The sequence below is a fragment of the Amblyomma mixtum genome, chromosome 2 (assembly GCF_055824585.1).
Source record: "Amblyomma mixtum isolate Tamu chromosome 2, ASM5582458v1, whole genome shotgun sequence".
Lineage (NCBI taxonomy): Eukaryota > Metazoa > Arthropoda > Arachnida > Ixodida > Ixodidae > Amblyomma > Amblyomma mixtum.
In genome coordinates this window covers 106,274,363-106,287,598 of record NC_143013.1, presented here as the reverse complement: position 1 = coordinate 106,287,598, position 13,236 = coordinate 106,274,363, and the positions used below count along the sequence as shown (strand labels likewise).

The window sequence follows — 13,236 nt, the reverse complement described above, 5'->3', positions numbered from 1 at the left end:
CAACAACGAGCACGTGTATAAATGGGGGTTCTGAAAAATACACATTAGAAGTGCGAAATAAAACGAATAATATTGTCTTCCGTAGTATGACGGCACAAATGAATCATCACAGCGCTTTGCCTCATCGGGCCTCGCTGCGTGCCTTATAGTGTGTTGATTTGGCTTGTCTCGTTGTATAGTCTGATGTACGAGATTAAAAAAGTGACTGCTCCTTTGGCGTCAAAAGTTTATAAGAATAATGAATTGATTGAAGTTTCGAGTTTCAAAATATAAAGCACGACTTTTGAAATGTCACTGAAGCTTTCGCGTCCAAAGTTTATGGGAACTTTATACCCACTAAGTTTCGGAATCGAAATGCGCGGCTGCGTAAACTCCGCGGCCGGCGTGAGATGCCGCGGCGAGTTGCTTGCCATCGACAGGCCCTTGAAAGTTTTGTGCTAGGATGGGGCTCCTTGCTTTACGTGACTCCAGGTGCATGGGCGTTGCCACGAAATCCAACCCGATTTAGCAATGTTTGCGCCAAAATGTCTTTTCTAGTCTAAAAAAGACAATGTAGGTGACAAAATCCAGAATGACTTCCGACAACGGTGGTTGTTTTGATCAGCGGTGCGCGACGGTTCGAAAAAATGAGCCCCCCCCCCCCCCCCCCCTACCTGGCTACGCCTCTGCTCACATATGCCTTTTCAGGCACAGCTGTTGAGCTGGCGCGCTGCGACATGGCGACGCTGGGGCAAGGGCCTGGACTCTGGGCATAAGGAGAAAGAGAGGTTAAAAATAAACACGAATCGTGATCAGTGGCGTTCACGGCGGCGCTTTTCGTCGCTAGGCTTCCGGAGATCGCCGCTGGTGGCACGACGTGAGCACCGACACTCTCGCCGAACGGAGCGGCTCTTGGAGAGCTGAGCAGTCTGCCTGTTGTCTTTCTCCGCATCTGGGCGGGCTTGAGGGAAGACGTTCGCCATAGAGCCGTGATGTCGGCCGAGCAAAGTGAGTACACGTTCGCAATATTCTAACGGACAATGTGCTTCCCTCGAACCTATTGGAAAAGAAAGTTTGGAATTTTGGTGTCTGCCTCTTCAAACACATCAAAAGAGCTTGTTGCACAGCTTACCCAATGGCGTAAATTTTCGCGAAGTTGCCTTCCTAAGGTTGTGCTCTGTGTTTTTGTTCGATTTTCGTGCCGTCTACCTCACTCGTTTGTACTCACTTGCGACGCGGTTCCTTCCGCCGCTCACCGGCGTACTAGAACCGCGGCGGGAGTCCTGCGGCGTCACGGATGCAGGCGGTGCCAGTCACATGCGTCTTTTCTGACAACTATTGGCAAAATTATTTGATATTTATATAACAGCGGCTCTTTCGCTTGCGCTTTGTCTCATCATCCCCGTGCCCTGTAATCAATCCTGCATGACGCGTTGAGGGGACACTTCAAAAGCTCTCCTCTTTTATGAGCTCGGGTACACAAGGCTGTGAAAGCCCGTGCTCGACCGGTCACCTGGAGGGCATAGGAGCAGCCTAGGCGCCCAGTCGTGACGTCAGCAGCTCCCGTCGCCGGTCAAGCGCTGTATGGGGAGCCCACCTGGTTAAGTAGGATCACGGCGCACTGTTAATAACTTACAATGAGTGATTTTCTTTAGTCTCGCTTTCAGCAATTATCATTTTTACCTCCCCTCTTCTATAAAGACCCGGTTTTTGTCGTGAAGAACAAGGCGCTCACTCTGGATTTGGGTAGTGGAGGGGGTTTAAACTCACATTTTATTTACTATCCTTTTTTGAGAGGCTTAATTTACTGAGGCAGGTGTTTCTGACCAGTGCGTGATCAAGTGAGGGCACTGCGGCGAGGGCTGGGGTTTGTAGTCTCGAGTTAGTCCTTGTCCTCTACACGAAATATGAATCACACGAGATGGGAGGTTCACCGTCGTTCGTCCGGTTTTAAACTGCGCATCAGTGGGCGTGAACTTCGGTAAAACGGAGCATGTAGCATTGTAAACATCAGTGTTACTCCAGCTATCAAAATGACGATGGGCGAAGTGTTCAACCGTTCTTCAACCATTTCTAAGGGAGTCTTTTTCTACCTCTTTCCACCTGAAACGCAGTCTTTCTAGGGGAGTCTTTCTACTCCGTTACGAATGCCAAACAGAGTAGAAAAATAAAAAACGATGTACGGCCACTGAGACGGAACGAAGTCGATGTTACTGTGGTTCATATGCACGCGCCAGTAGGAACTGTGGGGTGTGTTTTTCTTTTCGCTTACATCTGTTTCGCTTACATCGCGAACGAAGGAGAAAGTTTTGGTTTAGGTGCAAACTACATCAGACGGCGCCAAGTGTCGGAAGATGGCGAGAGAGCCGTACGCACGCTGCGCAGACGCGTATAAGCCCAGCAGGGATGCCGGGGCCAGCTCGGTTTGCGTCGCGCTATGGGGCACGGCGGGCCGAACACATTGACTAGAGTCTCTTTTGAAACGGATGTCGTCAGCGGCAACTGCACGTTTGCCTCCGCTGCTTTGCGATGCACGGCGGAGGACGGAAAGACGGCTGCCGAGTTCGCCGAAGTAGATATCGTGAGCGGCGGCTGAGCTTGCGCCTCGCTGCGGTTTGCGAATGGCGGTTCGGCGCTGTTGTGAGCGAATCCAGAGAAGCGCTGGCTTTGCCGAGCCCGTGGCCAGCAGGACAGAATTGTTTCTACCTCGACACGGCTGCCCAGGAGAATATTCATGGAGCCCTGTCTTGCATCCATCTCGAAAAAAGAAGCCATGGTAAGTTATTCTGCGTCTTAAATAGCACTGTACGGCACAGACCTGGGCAGGCTTTGCTAGAGGGATAGAACAGTGTGCTGCGGAAGAAAGCAAACTTTTAGCGCAGTTACACTTTGTAAAGAATACCTCGCTAGTGTATAGATCGTTTTGCCTGACTATGCGCCAGCACTTGAGCGCCTGCATTCTCAGTGGATCCCACTACTTGCGTTATAAACTCGCCTTTTTTCGCTCCGCAAAGCACCTTTCGAACGGTGTGTACAAGTGTGCTCATGTCAACACTGAAGTTCGTCGTTACAAGTGGCGGTATCTTTACTTTAGCGCTTTCCGAAACATTTGTCTCATATTATTTATCTGGATATGCGTAACATTTTCGACCACTGTTGCCTTTATTAATGCAGGGATGCAAAACGGGGTATGCGGCGTCGCTGATTAACTTGAAAATAAAAGAGGTCGCTTTTCTAAAATGTGACGGTTCCCGGCAGTAAATACAGTTTTGCTTATCGTAGGTGTCGCAGCAAATGACTTTGCTCAACCGCTCTGAACAGCGTTTTGTATTCAGCCATTACAGATTCGACCGCCACAATTAGAATTCCAACCTGATTACTCGTTGGTTTTAGCGCAACGGTGAAATCACTTTGTCACTCGAACACGAATGAAAGCGAAACAGAAATGGCTCTCACTTCTTGCTTTAACTTGCGCGGTTCATTATGCAGGAGCAAAAGCATAAAAAAGCACGCAAAAGGTGTGATGTAAAGTTGCTTACACTACATGCTCTGATTGAGTTAGCATGTCTCTCTTGGTCACAATGTCGGTGCCTGTCAGGTAGGTCTTCAAACTCCTTGTTCTAGCCTGCTTCTAAAAGGAGCAGAAAATATGTTAAAGAACATAGGTGCGTAGGTCATCGTGACATCAGCGAAACAAGTAGCTGCCGTCTACCTTTACCTTTACTGCTGTACGTTGCTGTCACTATTTAAACGATGTAAAATTTGCCTTGAGGAGGATGACCCACAGGCTGCACCTGTGCAAACTGGCGTGCAAACTTTTGAGAGGTGCAAGCGAGCAAACTTTTGAGAGGTAGGAAACACTACTGAAGTCCCACAGTTCTTACCATTTTTAAGAGATCATTAGAAAAAACAGAATGAGATTACATTTGTTTCTGGAACGGGTTGCACTGAGCGGATAAGGAAGGGCATTTAATGACTGATTTTGCGAGTGCCATATAAGCGGGGTGGTGTCGCGTGACTGGAGGGTGCTTCTCTGACCCCAGCAATGTTTGCCTAAGCACTGAAGCATTAGCAGTATGTGTCCTCCACTACTGCAGGCTGCCTACTTCTGTGGAATATTTCAAGCGCTTCCAGTCGAATTAGTGTATGAATGCGTTATCTTGAGAATGTTGCGTAAATAGCCTAGGGGTTGGCTTGTAAGCCTTGTGGGTCATTAATAGCATCCATGGAAGTGCCGCATTTCAGAGTGTGGTAATGTTAGGCCATAGTTTTAGCGAAGTTAGGAGAGATGAGACCTGTTCAGTGCTAAAGGACTGGTCTGCTATCACGGGTTACGGAAGAGGCTAGGACTAAGTAGTATTTTAATAAACAAATGTGTAGGTGGGAATATTAACGAAGTCTTCACAATCAAAGCAATCAAAGAGACATTGGTAGTGATCATATTTTGGCTGAGTAAGAGGGGCAAGGTGAAGACTGTCCATGTCTATGCTCCGGCATCGAGTCATAAAAGTTCCGTGAACATGTAAAAACGGTGGTTACCAAAGTAAAAATGCAGCTAGTGCACTTTACTGATAGGCGACTTTTTTGTAAAGGCACAGATGAAGCAGGCAGTCGGAGAGCATGGTGTTTAAGAATATTGTCTGCTCTCGCTATTCACACGAGCAGTCACGTCGTTTTAGGCGTGCAGCTTCTTCATATACTCACGCTTTATTCATATTGTGCAGTTTATCCCAAGATGGAAGCGCGCAAGTTGACGCAGAAATTGAAATACCATGGAGTCCTGGTAGCTTTGGCCGCACTGTTAGTGACTTGAAAAGTACTCTCTTTATGAATGCAGCGAAGTCTTTCGTTTACAAGGTGGGAAGAGAGCTGATGTGCTCTGACGGTGACATGGTGTCTATCAGCTGTAAGATCTCATCACAACGCGTGATTTTCTACAGGAGCTGCAAGCCATCTTGAGTGATGACCCCGGAGAGTCCATGCGGGCTATTGCATAGGAACTCCAAGTCGCAGAGTCGTCTGTCAGGCTCGATGTGCACGAGGACTTCAGGCACCATTCCTAAGTCGATAAAGGGGCATCTGATGTCCAATTAAACTTGGGAGAATAATCTGGTGTTGTCTAAGCGCTCCCTAAGCAAGCTGAAGAAACCTGAGGAGCGTGGAATACTCTGGGGTTTTTTTCTGATGAGAAGAACTTTGAGCAAGACCAAAAACCTAGCAGCTGTAACGACGAGTGCGTTTGAGCATGTGCTAATGAAGTGTCTACATGTCACCGGCAGAGAACATGCGTTCTTTTCGTACCTTGTGAACGAAAGGCTTCGCTGTCTTCTGAAAGGAGACAGTTTCCAAGTCACTGTGGAGTGCGGTGTCGGCTGTGAGGACTACTTTTTGTTTCATTGCTTGCGTGAACATGTAGGCTTTTATCTTGGAACTGCGCATATTAATGAGAAGGTGCTATATACAAGAAGCTGGACACCTAGATAGATGTGGTGAAACTGCTGGTATCTATGGCGATTGGGAATAATATTAAATATCTCGCGCAACCGGTATGAACTGCAAATGTCTTCCCTAAAAAGAAACGAAAAACATTATAGTTAGTGATATCCTAACTGAAACCAACAAATTACAATGGACATGGCTAAGGGATGCTATTTAAAGATTATATAACCGATGTCCCTTAGGGAGAAGAAATGGGCTTCAAGAGAACGTGGAGTCAGAAAGGGGCGGTAGGCAGTCATGGGCAGGGATGGGATCAGATATTCCGTGGAGAAAGAGTGACTGCAGCTGGCACAGGAGTGGGTTAACTAATACTGACTATTAGAAGCGCTTTGTCATGCACTGCATTCAGCTTCACTCATGGCGGCGATGATGATCGTCATGGTAGAATGGGCAGAATTTTTCCGTTGACAGGTGCAGCTGAGCAAAAACACTCATTGATATGCATGACATACACTGGTGGAGTGGTAATTAAATCCCACGATATTATTTGAAAATATGTATATACAATATGGGTAGCGGGTCGTGACTGCTAACCAGTGCATATGCATTGTGCACATTTTCGTGTACACAGTGCTTTCTGCTTCTGGAGACCATGTTTTTGAAAGCCCTGTAAGGAAACACAAGCATACTACTTTGACATCACTTATGAAATCGTTTGATATAATAAAGACGCTGGCTAGCTGCATCGTGAACCATTACTTTTTTGAAAGTGTTATGGGACTTTGTTTAGATCATTTTGTAACCAACCTGAACTGTCACTTACAGTGTTACTTGTATGTTCTTATTGCTGTGCATATTTTTTGTTTGTTTATTGATTACAACCCACTCCCCTCGTTAATGTTTATACCCTGAGGGTAATAATAAATAAATAAATACTTCACCAAACGATGCTCAGGCTATTGTTAAAGTTAATCCCTGCTGGCAAACTGCACTGCGAAGTTGGCAGTTTGAAGTGCATGCACCGTTTAGCGTAGCTGTGGCTGTTGATTGGCTGACTGGGTGCACTTCTAACATCTAAAAGGTCTCGATTTTTGTTTGTGGAACGATGTTTCCCTGTGGTAAGGATTTGACCACTGCATATTTGCAGTGGTCAAAGGAACCACTCAAATGAGATCAATAAGTCAGAGAAGAGAGTTCAGTGGGCGAGTTGCACATTGGTAAACTTCAAGAAATGTTGAGCTTATATTTTGTAAAAAGTGGAGTGGAATGTTTAATCATTTGTGTCCTGATTGGCAGGGTGAGTGCCTGATTGTGTCTGTGAGAAATTGGTAAATTTGAAGATTTATAGTTCCTGCAGATTATAGCTTGTTTGTAGTTTGCTGTATTGCTGCTGATGTGTACGTTACTGCTAGGCAGATAGATCAATAGGGTTGCGCTGTTTACACCTAAATTCGGTATTTGTAGTACATAAAAAAATGTCAGCTTGCTTGAAACTATCACTGTTAACCTTCACATCAGCAGTAAGCATGGACTATGAGACGGGGGTGTTTAGTTTTTGTAACTCATCTTCCTGAGCATCACATTCGCTGTCACTCTACCTTGTGAAATTGGCCACAATGGGCCTTAATATTTCTATTCAGGCTTTTTACTAACATGATATAAGAGCACCTGCATAATTGTTAGGAACCTTTGAGCGTATAAATGGTTTGTTGGTACACGTTCGCTCCTTACAGCTCAAGTATGGCTTTCAGATCTTTGGTAAGGTGGCCATTGGAGCATTTGTTTATCTCCTGATCAGCTGCGATGACCCACGAAACGTGGTCAGCGTTCTGTATGTTTTGTACTGTCGCGTCTTTTGAATATAGACACCTTCGTTCTCGGGCAAAATAGTCATAAAGTGATTCATCCCTAATTGGGAAACATCAAGGAAAAGGAAAGACTATGACAAAACATGTGCTTAAGGTATGCTTCTGTGCATAGCGGTAGGTAGTAAAGTGGAAGCTAGACAGCGTTGGTCGCTCCAAGTATATTAGCCTTCTCACTGTTATCTTTAAAAATCAGTCATCTTATTTACATGTTTGAACCATATATTTCTCTGACTTTGATTATCGAAAAAATGGTGCCGATAATGGTTTTTCTGTGTACAATGGCTCGCTAGGGGAAGGGCGGCCACACCCCCTTCCCACTTAAATTCACTCCTGGGACAGTGTGGTCATAATGTGCAGGATACTGAAATGTGGCAGTATTTCATTGCTCTTATAGAAGTGTTAGCAGTGTTAATGACATTTGGTTTTCAATTGCGCAGGGCCACCTACTTCTTACGCCATGCCTCCTCACCTGTCGAGGCACAGTTTTCCTGTTTATTGGTCACCACCTTGTATTGAAAACCCCATCACTTCTGTTGGGGTATGTGCTGTTTGCAGCATTATGAGTGTTCCATGCGGAAAACGTAAAGAAGACACACTGTCTGCTGAGCTCTCTTGAGACTGCTTTTATAGGCCTGGCTTAAAAGCCCCATGCTTCGAGTGTCTTGAGCTCATTCATATGTATCAGCAGCGCGAACACACTCAGGAAAGAGATGCAGATAGGACAGAGCGCTGGACCGTTAAATGTAGAAACCACACAGAATTTTGTTCAGGAAATTCGTGTGAATTGAAGAGGTAATACAGCAAGCGAGAAAACGTGGATAACTTGAGACACTTTTGTTTGAAATGCGTCAGTGTCGCAATCTAAGAGGACCAAGAAGTCGTGAACGAAGCGGAAAAGTTTTGTGAATGCTTGAAGGCTCCAGCTGGTCCTTCAAGGATGTGTGGTGCATAGCCAGGAAAAGGTAGCTTAAAATGAGGGCAATGCATGAGCCTATGCACAGGCTTTGCTTTTGAATGAATTTAGAACCGTTCCACTCAGGTACTATCGATTTTAGGTAAGCGCATAGCAAATATATGAAGCCGTCTACAGATACGCCACACTCATTTTGGAAGGCCACCACACCGTGTCTATCGATGGCGTCATGAACAAGTACTATGAGGGCGTATTGAGGAATTGAATAAAACAGGTCTTTTTATATCAATGCAGAAGCCATTCAACGTCTTTGTTCTGTTCTCATGCAGGAACCTGACAACGTCTACGGTGTTTTTTACAAGAAAGGGGTCATTGACTGAAAGCCGCTTGAGGTTGCATTGGAGAAACATGGTGACTTCTTTTTGCCAGGTCATCTTTTCTGACACAATCACAAGCAAAGGCCTTCCAGTGTTATGCGTTTTCGATTAAAAACATTTCCAGACAGCGTCTTTTTTCCTTGTATTGTACGTGAAAAGTTCTGATAATTAAACATTTGGCAAAGCTTCTTTGTATTACATCTTAGTTTTGTTCGGACGTTCTGCATTTTACAAAATTTTTTTGAACTGCGTCCACAGCCTCTGACATGAACACGCGTTTTGGAAGGACGGCAAACCTTCCCCCCTTCTCGGCGGTTAACAATGACAAGTTTTTCTTTATTAAATATGAGACAGTCTTCTTAATTGGGCCTTTCGATGCTACAACGCGTGACCAGGTCCACTCCGTTTATCACCTCTGCTCCTCCGTATATCACCGTATATTGCCTCTTCAAGTTGCCCATGAATTTCGTTAACAAAATTCTATGTGGTTTCTAGAGCTAAAGGTCCAGCGCTCTGTCCTATCTGCATCTTTTTCCTGATTGTGTTCGCGATGCTGATACATATGCATCGCAACCAACCAGCCCGGCAGGTCGTGTTATTGAGGCGATCGATTTTTAAAAACTGCTCATCTTTCTTTAACAACTGCCTCTGATATCCGCCAGTACATGCTGTGCATAAGTCGTTTTAAAGTATTATTTGTGACACTGCAAGTGGAACTCAAACAATGTTTCTATCTTGTCATTGTTAATAGGTTACATGATAGTTGACCAGACTGTAGAAAAAGGGAAACAATGCTAGCATAAATCTGTGACAAAACTGATGTAAAGCCTCTGTCGAAAGTAACGAACCAAATGAATTGGCTCCTAAGATATATAGTAGGGCCTGTGTAGAATCCACGGACGTCCTAATATTCACAGTGGTGAGGACGAGAGTTCCTCTATATTCCAGAGATGAGGAATGCTAGCGATGCACAGCAAGCCGCAGAATCAAACTCGTTGTCCTGTAAACTCTATGACTAGAGATGTGAAGGCCTGAAAAAAACACTGCAATTTTGGAAAAAAACCGGTTTTTTTCGTTTTTTTCAGACCAGGAAAAATGGAAAGAAACATCGAAAATTTCATAATGCGATTTCAAGGTTTTATGATTGCTTGCTTTTAGTTTAGATTTTTGTTTCTGCTTTGAAAATCATTACAGCGTGCATCGTTGAATGATTGGAGAGCAGTCGTCATCGCCGGTGCCGGGTAGTGCTTTTAAAACGTTCGAGCCGCGAGTACGCGGGTTGGAGGCCGGGTCACATATAAGATCCAGGCTTGACTTAAAAAAACACTAATACTTGAACTCACGGCTGAAGTAGAACAAAATGCTGGAAATTCTACAGCGCTACACATATGGCATAAATAACATAGGCTGCTGTGCACGTAAGCGGTTTTAGCCAAATACAAGCCTAGCTTCTCGATTTCCAACGTAGCAGAGTACAGGACATCCGCAGGAATTTGGTCCAGGACAGGAGTCTTCAGCGAAGCACGTGGCCCCATCTACCTGGTGGCAATGCATTTGCACTAACCAGCCGCTAACTCGTCTGGCTTGCCGACTGCTACAAATACCACCATCATACGCCAGCTGCGAACGAAACTGGTCACGTTTCGGAAACCTCCATAAAAGGATTCGCAACAGGCTTTCAGGGGAACGCATTCGAAAACTTGTGTATGTGCAGTCCAACATAGCTGTGGACACATCTTCAATCCATGCTGCTGCGCGTAGTGCCGCATCCAGCGGCATTGACTCTTGAGTCCGATATGGAGTGACTTATAGATCAGTTTTCATGTTCTCTTTCTCGGTGCAATAGAACAAAAAGTTCGTTCCACAAATATGATATTTATATCTCCATATTCGCCTCAAGTGCAAATCATTATTTATCTTCTCGGTGCAATAGAACAAGAAGTTCTTTTCACAATATGACATCTATAACTGCATATTCGACTGAACTTCGAAGCATTATTATTGATCATTGTGCTGTTGCAAATAAATCTGTTTTTGTCACGTTTTGCAAAATTTCCAATTTTTCATGAAAAAAACCCTGAAAAAAAACGGTTTTGTTCATGCAGTTCAAAATTTCTTGAAGTTTTACATCTCTACTCATGACAAAAACTCCAGCTACATTTTGTGGCCGCGTGGAAAGACAAAGGACAAGCAGGAACAGTAACACGGCTTTGAGCCTAGCAACCGTCACCCCACTGCGTCTCTCGTCGCATCCTGGGCTGGTCACCACCGTCTATCGTTTTTCCATCTTGCTCGAGCAACTTCCTGGGGACATTGTCAGCATTGCGTCATCATATTTAGTCCGAAGGCTCCTTCTCGACGTCTTACCGGCTCACCGAGTTTTTTTGTAGCTAGATCTTGAGGGTGACCTTGGCCAAACCATGAGTAAATAAATAAAATAAATGTTCCCAGAGACTGGACTGCTGACCCGCTGCGGTGCGAACAGGCTAGCTACGCCAGCAGTTGCACGAGAGCGCTATGCTAATGCCGCAGCCTACCAAGGCTTGTGTTAAACTGCAAAACTCTCTCGCGCTCTGCATTTCACATCGCCGTCTTCATCCACTACTACTAATATCGACTTAATATCGTCGCCAGACGTGCGCACGGTCCAGCAAAGCAAAACAATGAGCCATTGATTGATTGACTCATTGATTAAAAACATCTTTATTTGCTCAATATTCTTAGAACATGTGGGTGGGCCGCCTAGTCCGGTAGTCCACAAGCCGTTGCGGCTGCACTGGCCCTCCCCACCAGCCAGTACTGACGGTGAGGATCATCGTTGAGGAGAATAGCCTCCCACTGCTCCTCCGAGGGTTTTGGAATGGGGTCAACTAAGGGATTAAATTAGCATTCCCACACCATATGGTAGAGGTTAGCTACCTCTCCACAGTGTGGGCACTGCAGAGAGTATAGTGTAGGGTACCACTGGTGTAACTTAGCTGGTGTTGGGTGTGTGTTGGTTTGTAGTCTCCTCAAGGTGTTCTCTTCTGACTTATTGAGTGATTTGTGTGGTGTTGGGTACTCCTTTCTGGCTGTTCTGTATGGCGCGAGATTGTCAGCATACACTGCTAAACCTATCAGGTCGTGACACCCTTCATGGTCATCAGCGGGAGACGCCCGGTATAGAAGAGCTCGGGCATGCCTGTGAGCGGCTTCGGTTCCTCCTTGTAGTTCCAGGTGACCGGGAAACCAGATGACTGAGGCTTGGCTGAGTGGATGCTTAGTCAGCAATGACAACCCTGACCTGTGAATTAATCCATTATTGAAGTTGCGACAGGCGTTCTGGGAATCAATGAGCACAACGGCGTTGGGGTTAGATCCTACAGCTAATGCAATAGCTGCCTCCTCTGCGTGAGTGGGGTTAGATGCTTTCACCGAGGCGCAGTTCACCATCGACCCTGAAGGCGTTGAGACCACAATAGTCATGACTCCATTCTTTGGTCCTGCTGCGTCCACTTAAAGGGTGTTAGTTTGCTTGTCCCATTTCTTTTGCAGGGCTTCCGCTCTTGCTTTCCTCCTCTGGATGTTATATGCAGGATGCTTATTCAGCGGAATGTGGTGCACGTTGATGCGTCTTCTCACATCGCGTGGGACCTCTTCCCTTTGGTCAATTGTATAGGGCTGATTAACATGGATCTTCTCGAGCACTTCTCCGCCGGGTTTTGTATGTGCGAGCCTATTTAGTTGTGAGAGCCATTGTGCTTCCCACATCTCTTTGAGAGTATTATGTACTCCTAGAGCCATGAGTTTGGCCGTTGGCGTGGAGTTCGGTAGCCCCAGTGCCATCTTTTAGGCTTTCCTGATGAGTGTCTCCAACGTTTCAATTTCCGACTTGGAGAGGTTAAGGAATGCCGTCCCGAACATTGTCTGAGAGATCACGAAAGCTTGCACTAAGCGGATGGTGTCCCTTTCCTTCATGTCATGGTGTTTATTTCGGATACGATGGATCATCCGGAGGATTTGCTCGGTGGATGTTAGAAGCTTCTTCATAGTGATGGTGTTCTGTCGCCCCTGCGGGATATACTGCCCTAGGACCTTGATCTCTGTGGATTTCTGTACTGGGTAGTTCTCTATATACAGCGAGATGGTCTGCGCTAGGGGTGTCCTCGGGTTCTTCAGGATGAGCAACTCAGGCTTTTCCGGCGCACACTGGAGGCCTTTCTCCCTGGCGTACCGGTCCACATCGTCCGCTGCCGCTTGAAGACGCTCCTCGATCTCGGCGTCACTCCCCGAGTTCCAACAGACAGTGATATCATCCGCATACAATGTGTGTTTGATGTCGGGGATTTCGGAAAGAAGGCCTGGTAGATCTTTCATAGCCAAATTGAACAATAGGGGTGACAGTACCGGCTCTTGCGGAGTTCCTCTCGGGCCTAGAGTGATGGGATCTGATTTTATTCCGCCCAAGTTAATAGTGGCTTGCCTGGCTGATAAGAAGTTTTCGGTATAGTTGTAGGTTCTTGCGCCACAGTTGGTATCGGCGAGGCTTTGCAGGATAGTTTTATGTAGAACGTTATCGAACGCTCCTTTCAAATCAAGTGCCAGGATGGCCCTTGTCTGTGACTTGGGAGGTGTCGCAAGGAGGTCTTTGTAGAAGTACCAGAGGCGTCCTGTGTCGATA

At 45.9% G+C, this 13,236-nt stretch overlaps 1 protein-coding gene across 2 annotated transcripts in view; it reads left to right on the top strand.

The window, feature by feature from the left end:
* The window catches only part of LOC149360453 (myb/SANT-like DNA-binding domain-containing protein 1), an 82,118-nt gene that overhangs the window by 30,914 nt on the left and 37,968 nt on the right, over positions 1-13,236 (top strand). The window contains exon 1 of one of the 2 annotated variants that reach the window (XM_089572321.1): positions 849-987. The exons of the other annotated variant lie outside the window; for it this stretch is intronic. Within the exon in view, the coding sequence (XP_089428447.1) occupies positions 972-987 (16 nt within the window). The 5' untranslated portion in view covers positions 849-971. Of the gene's footprint in view, positions 1-848; positions 988-13,236 lie in introns of those variants that run through there. 2 annotated transcript variants of the gene reach the window in all.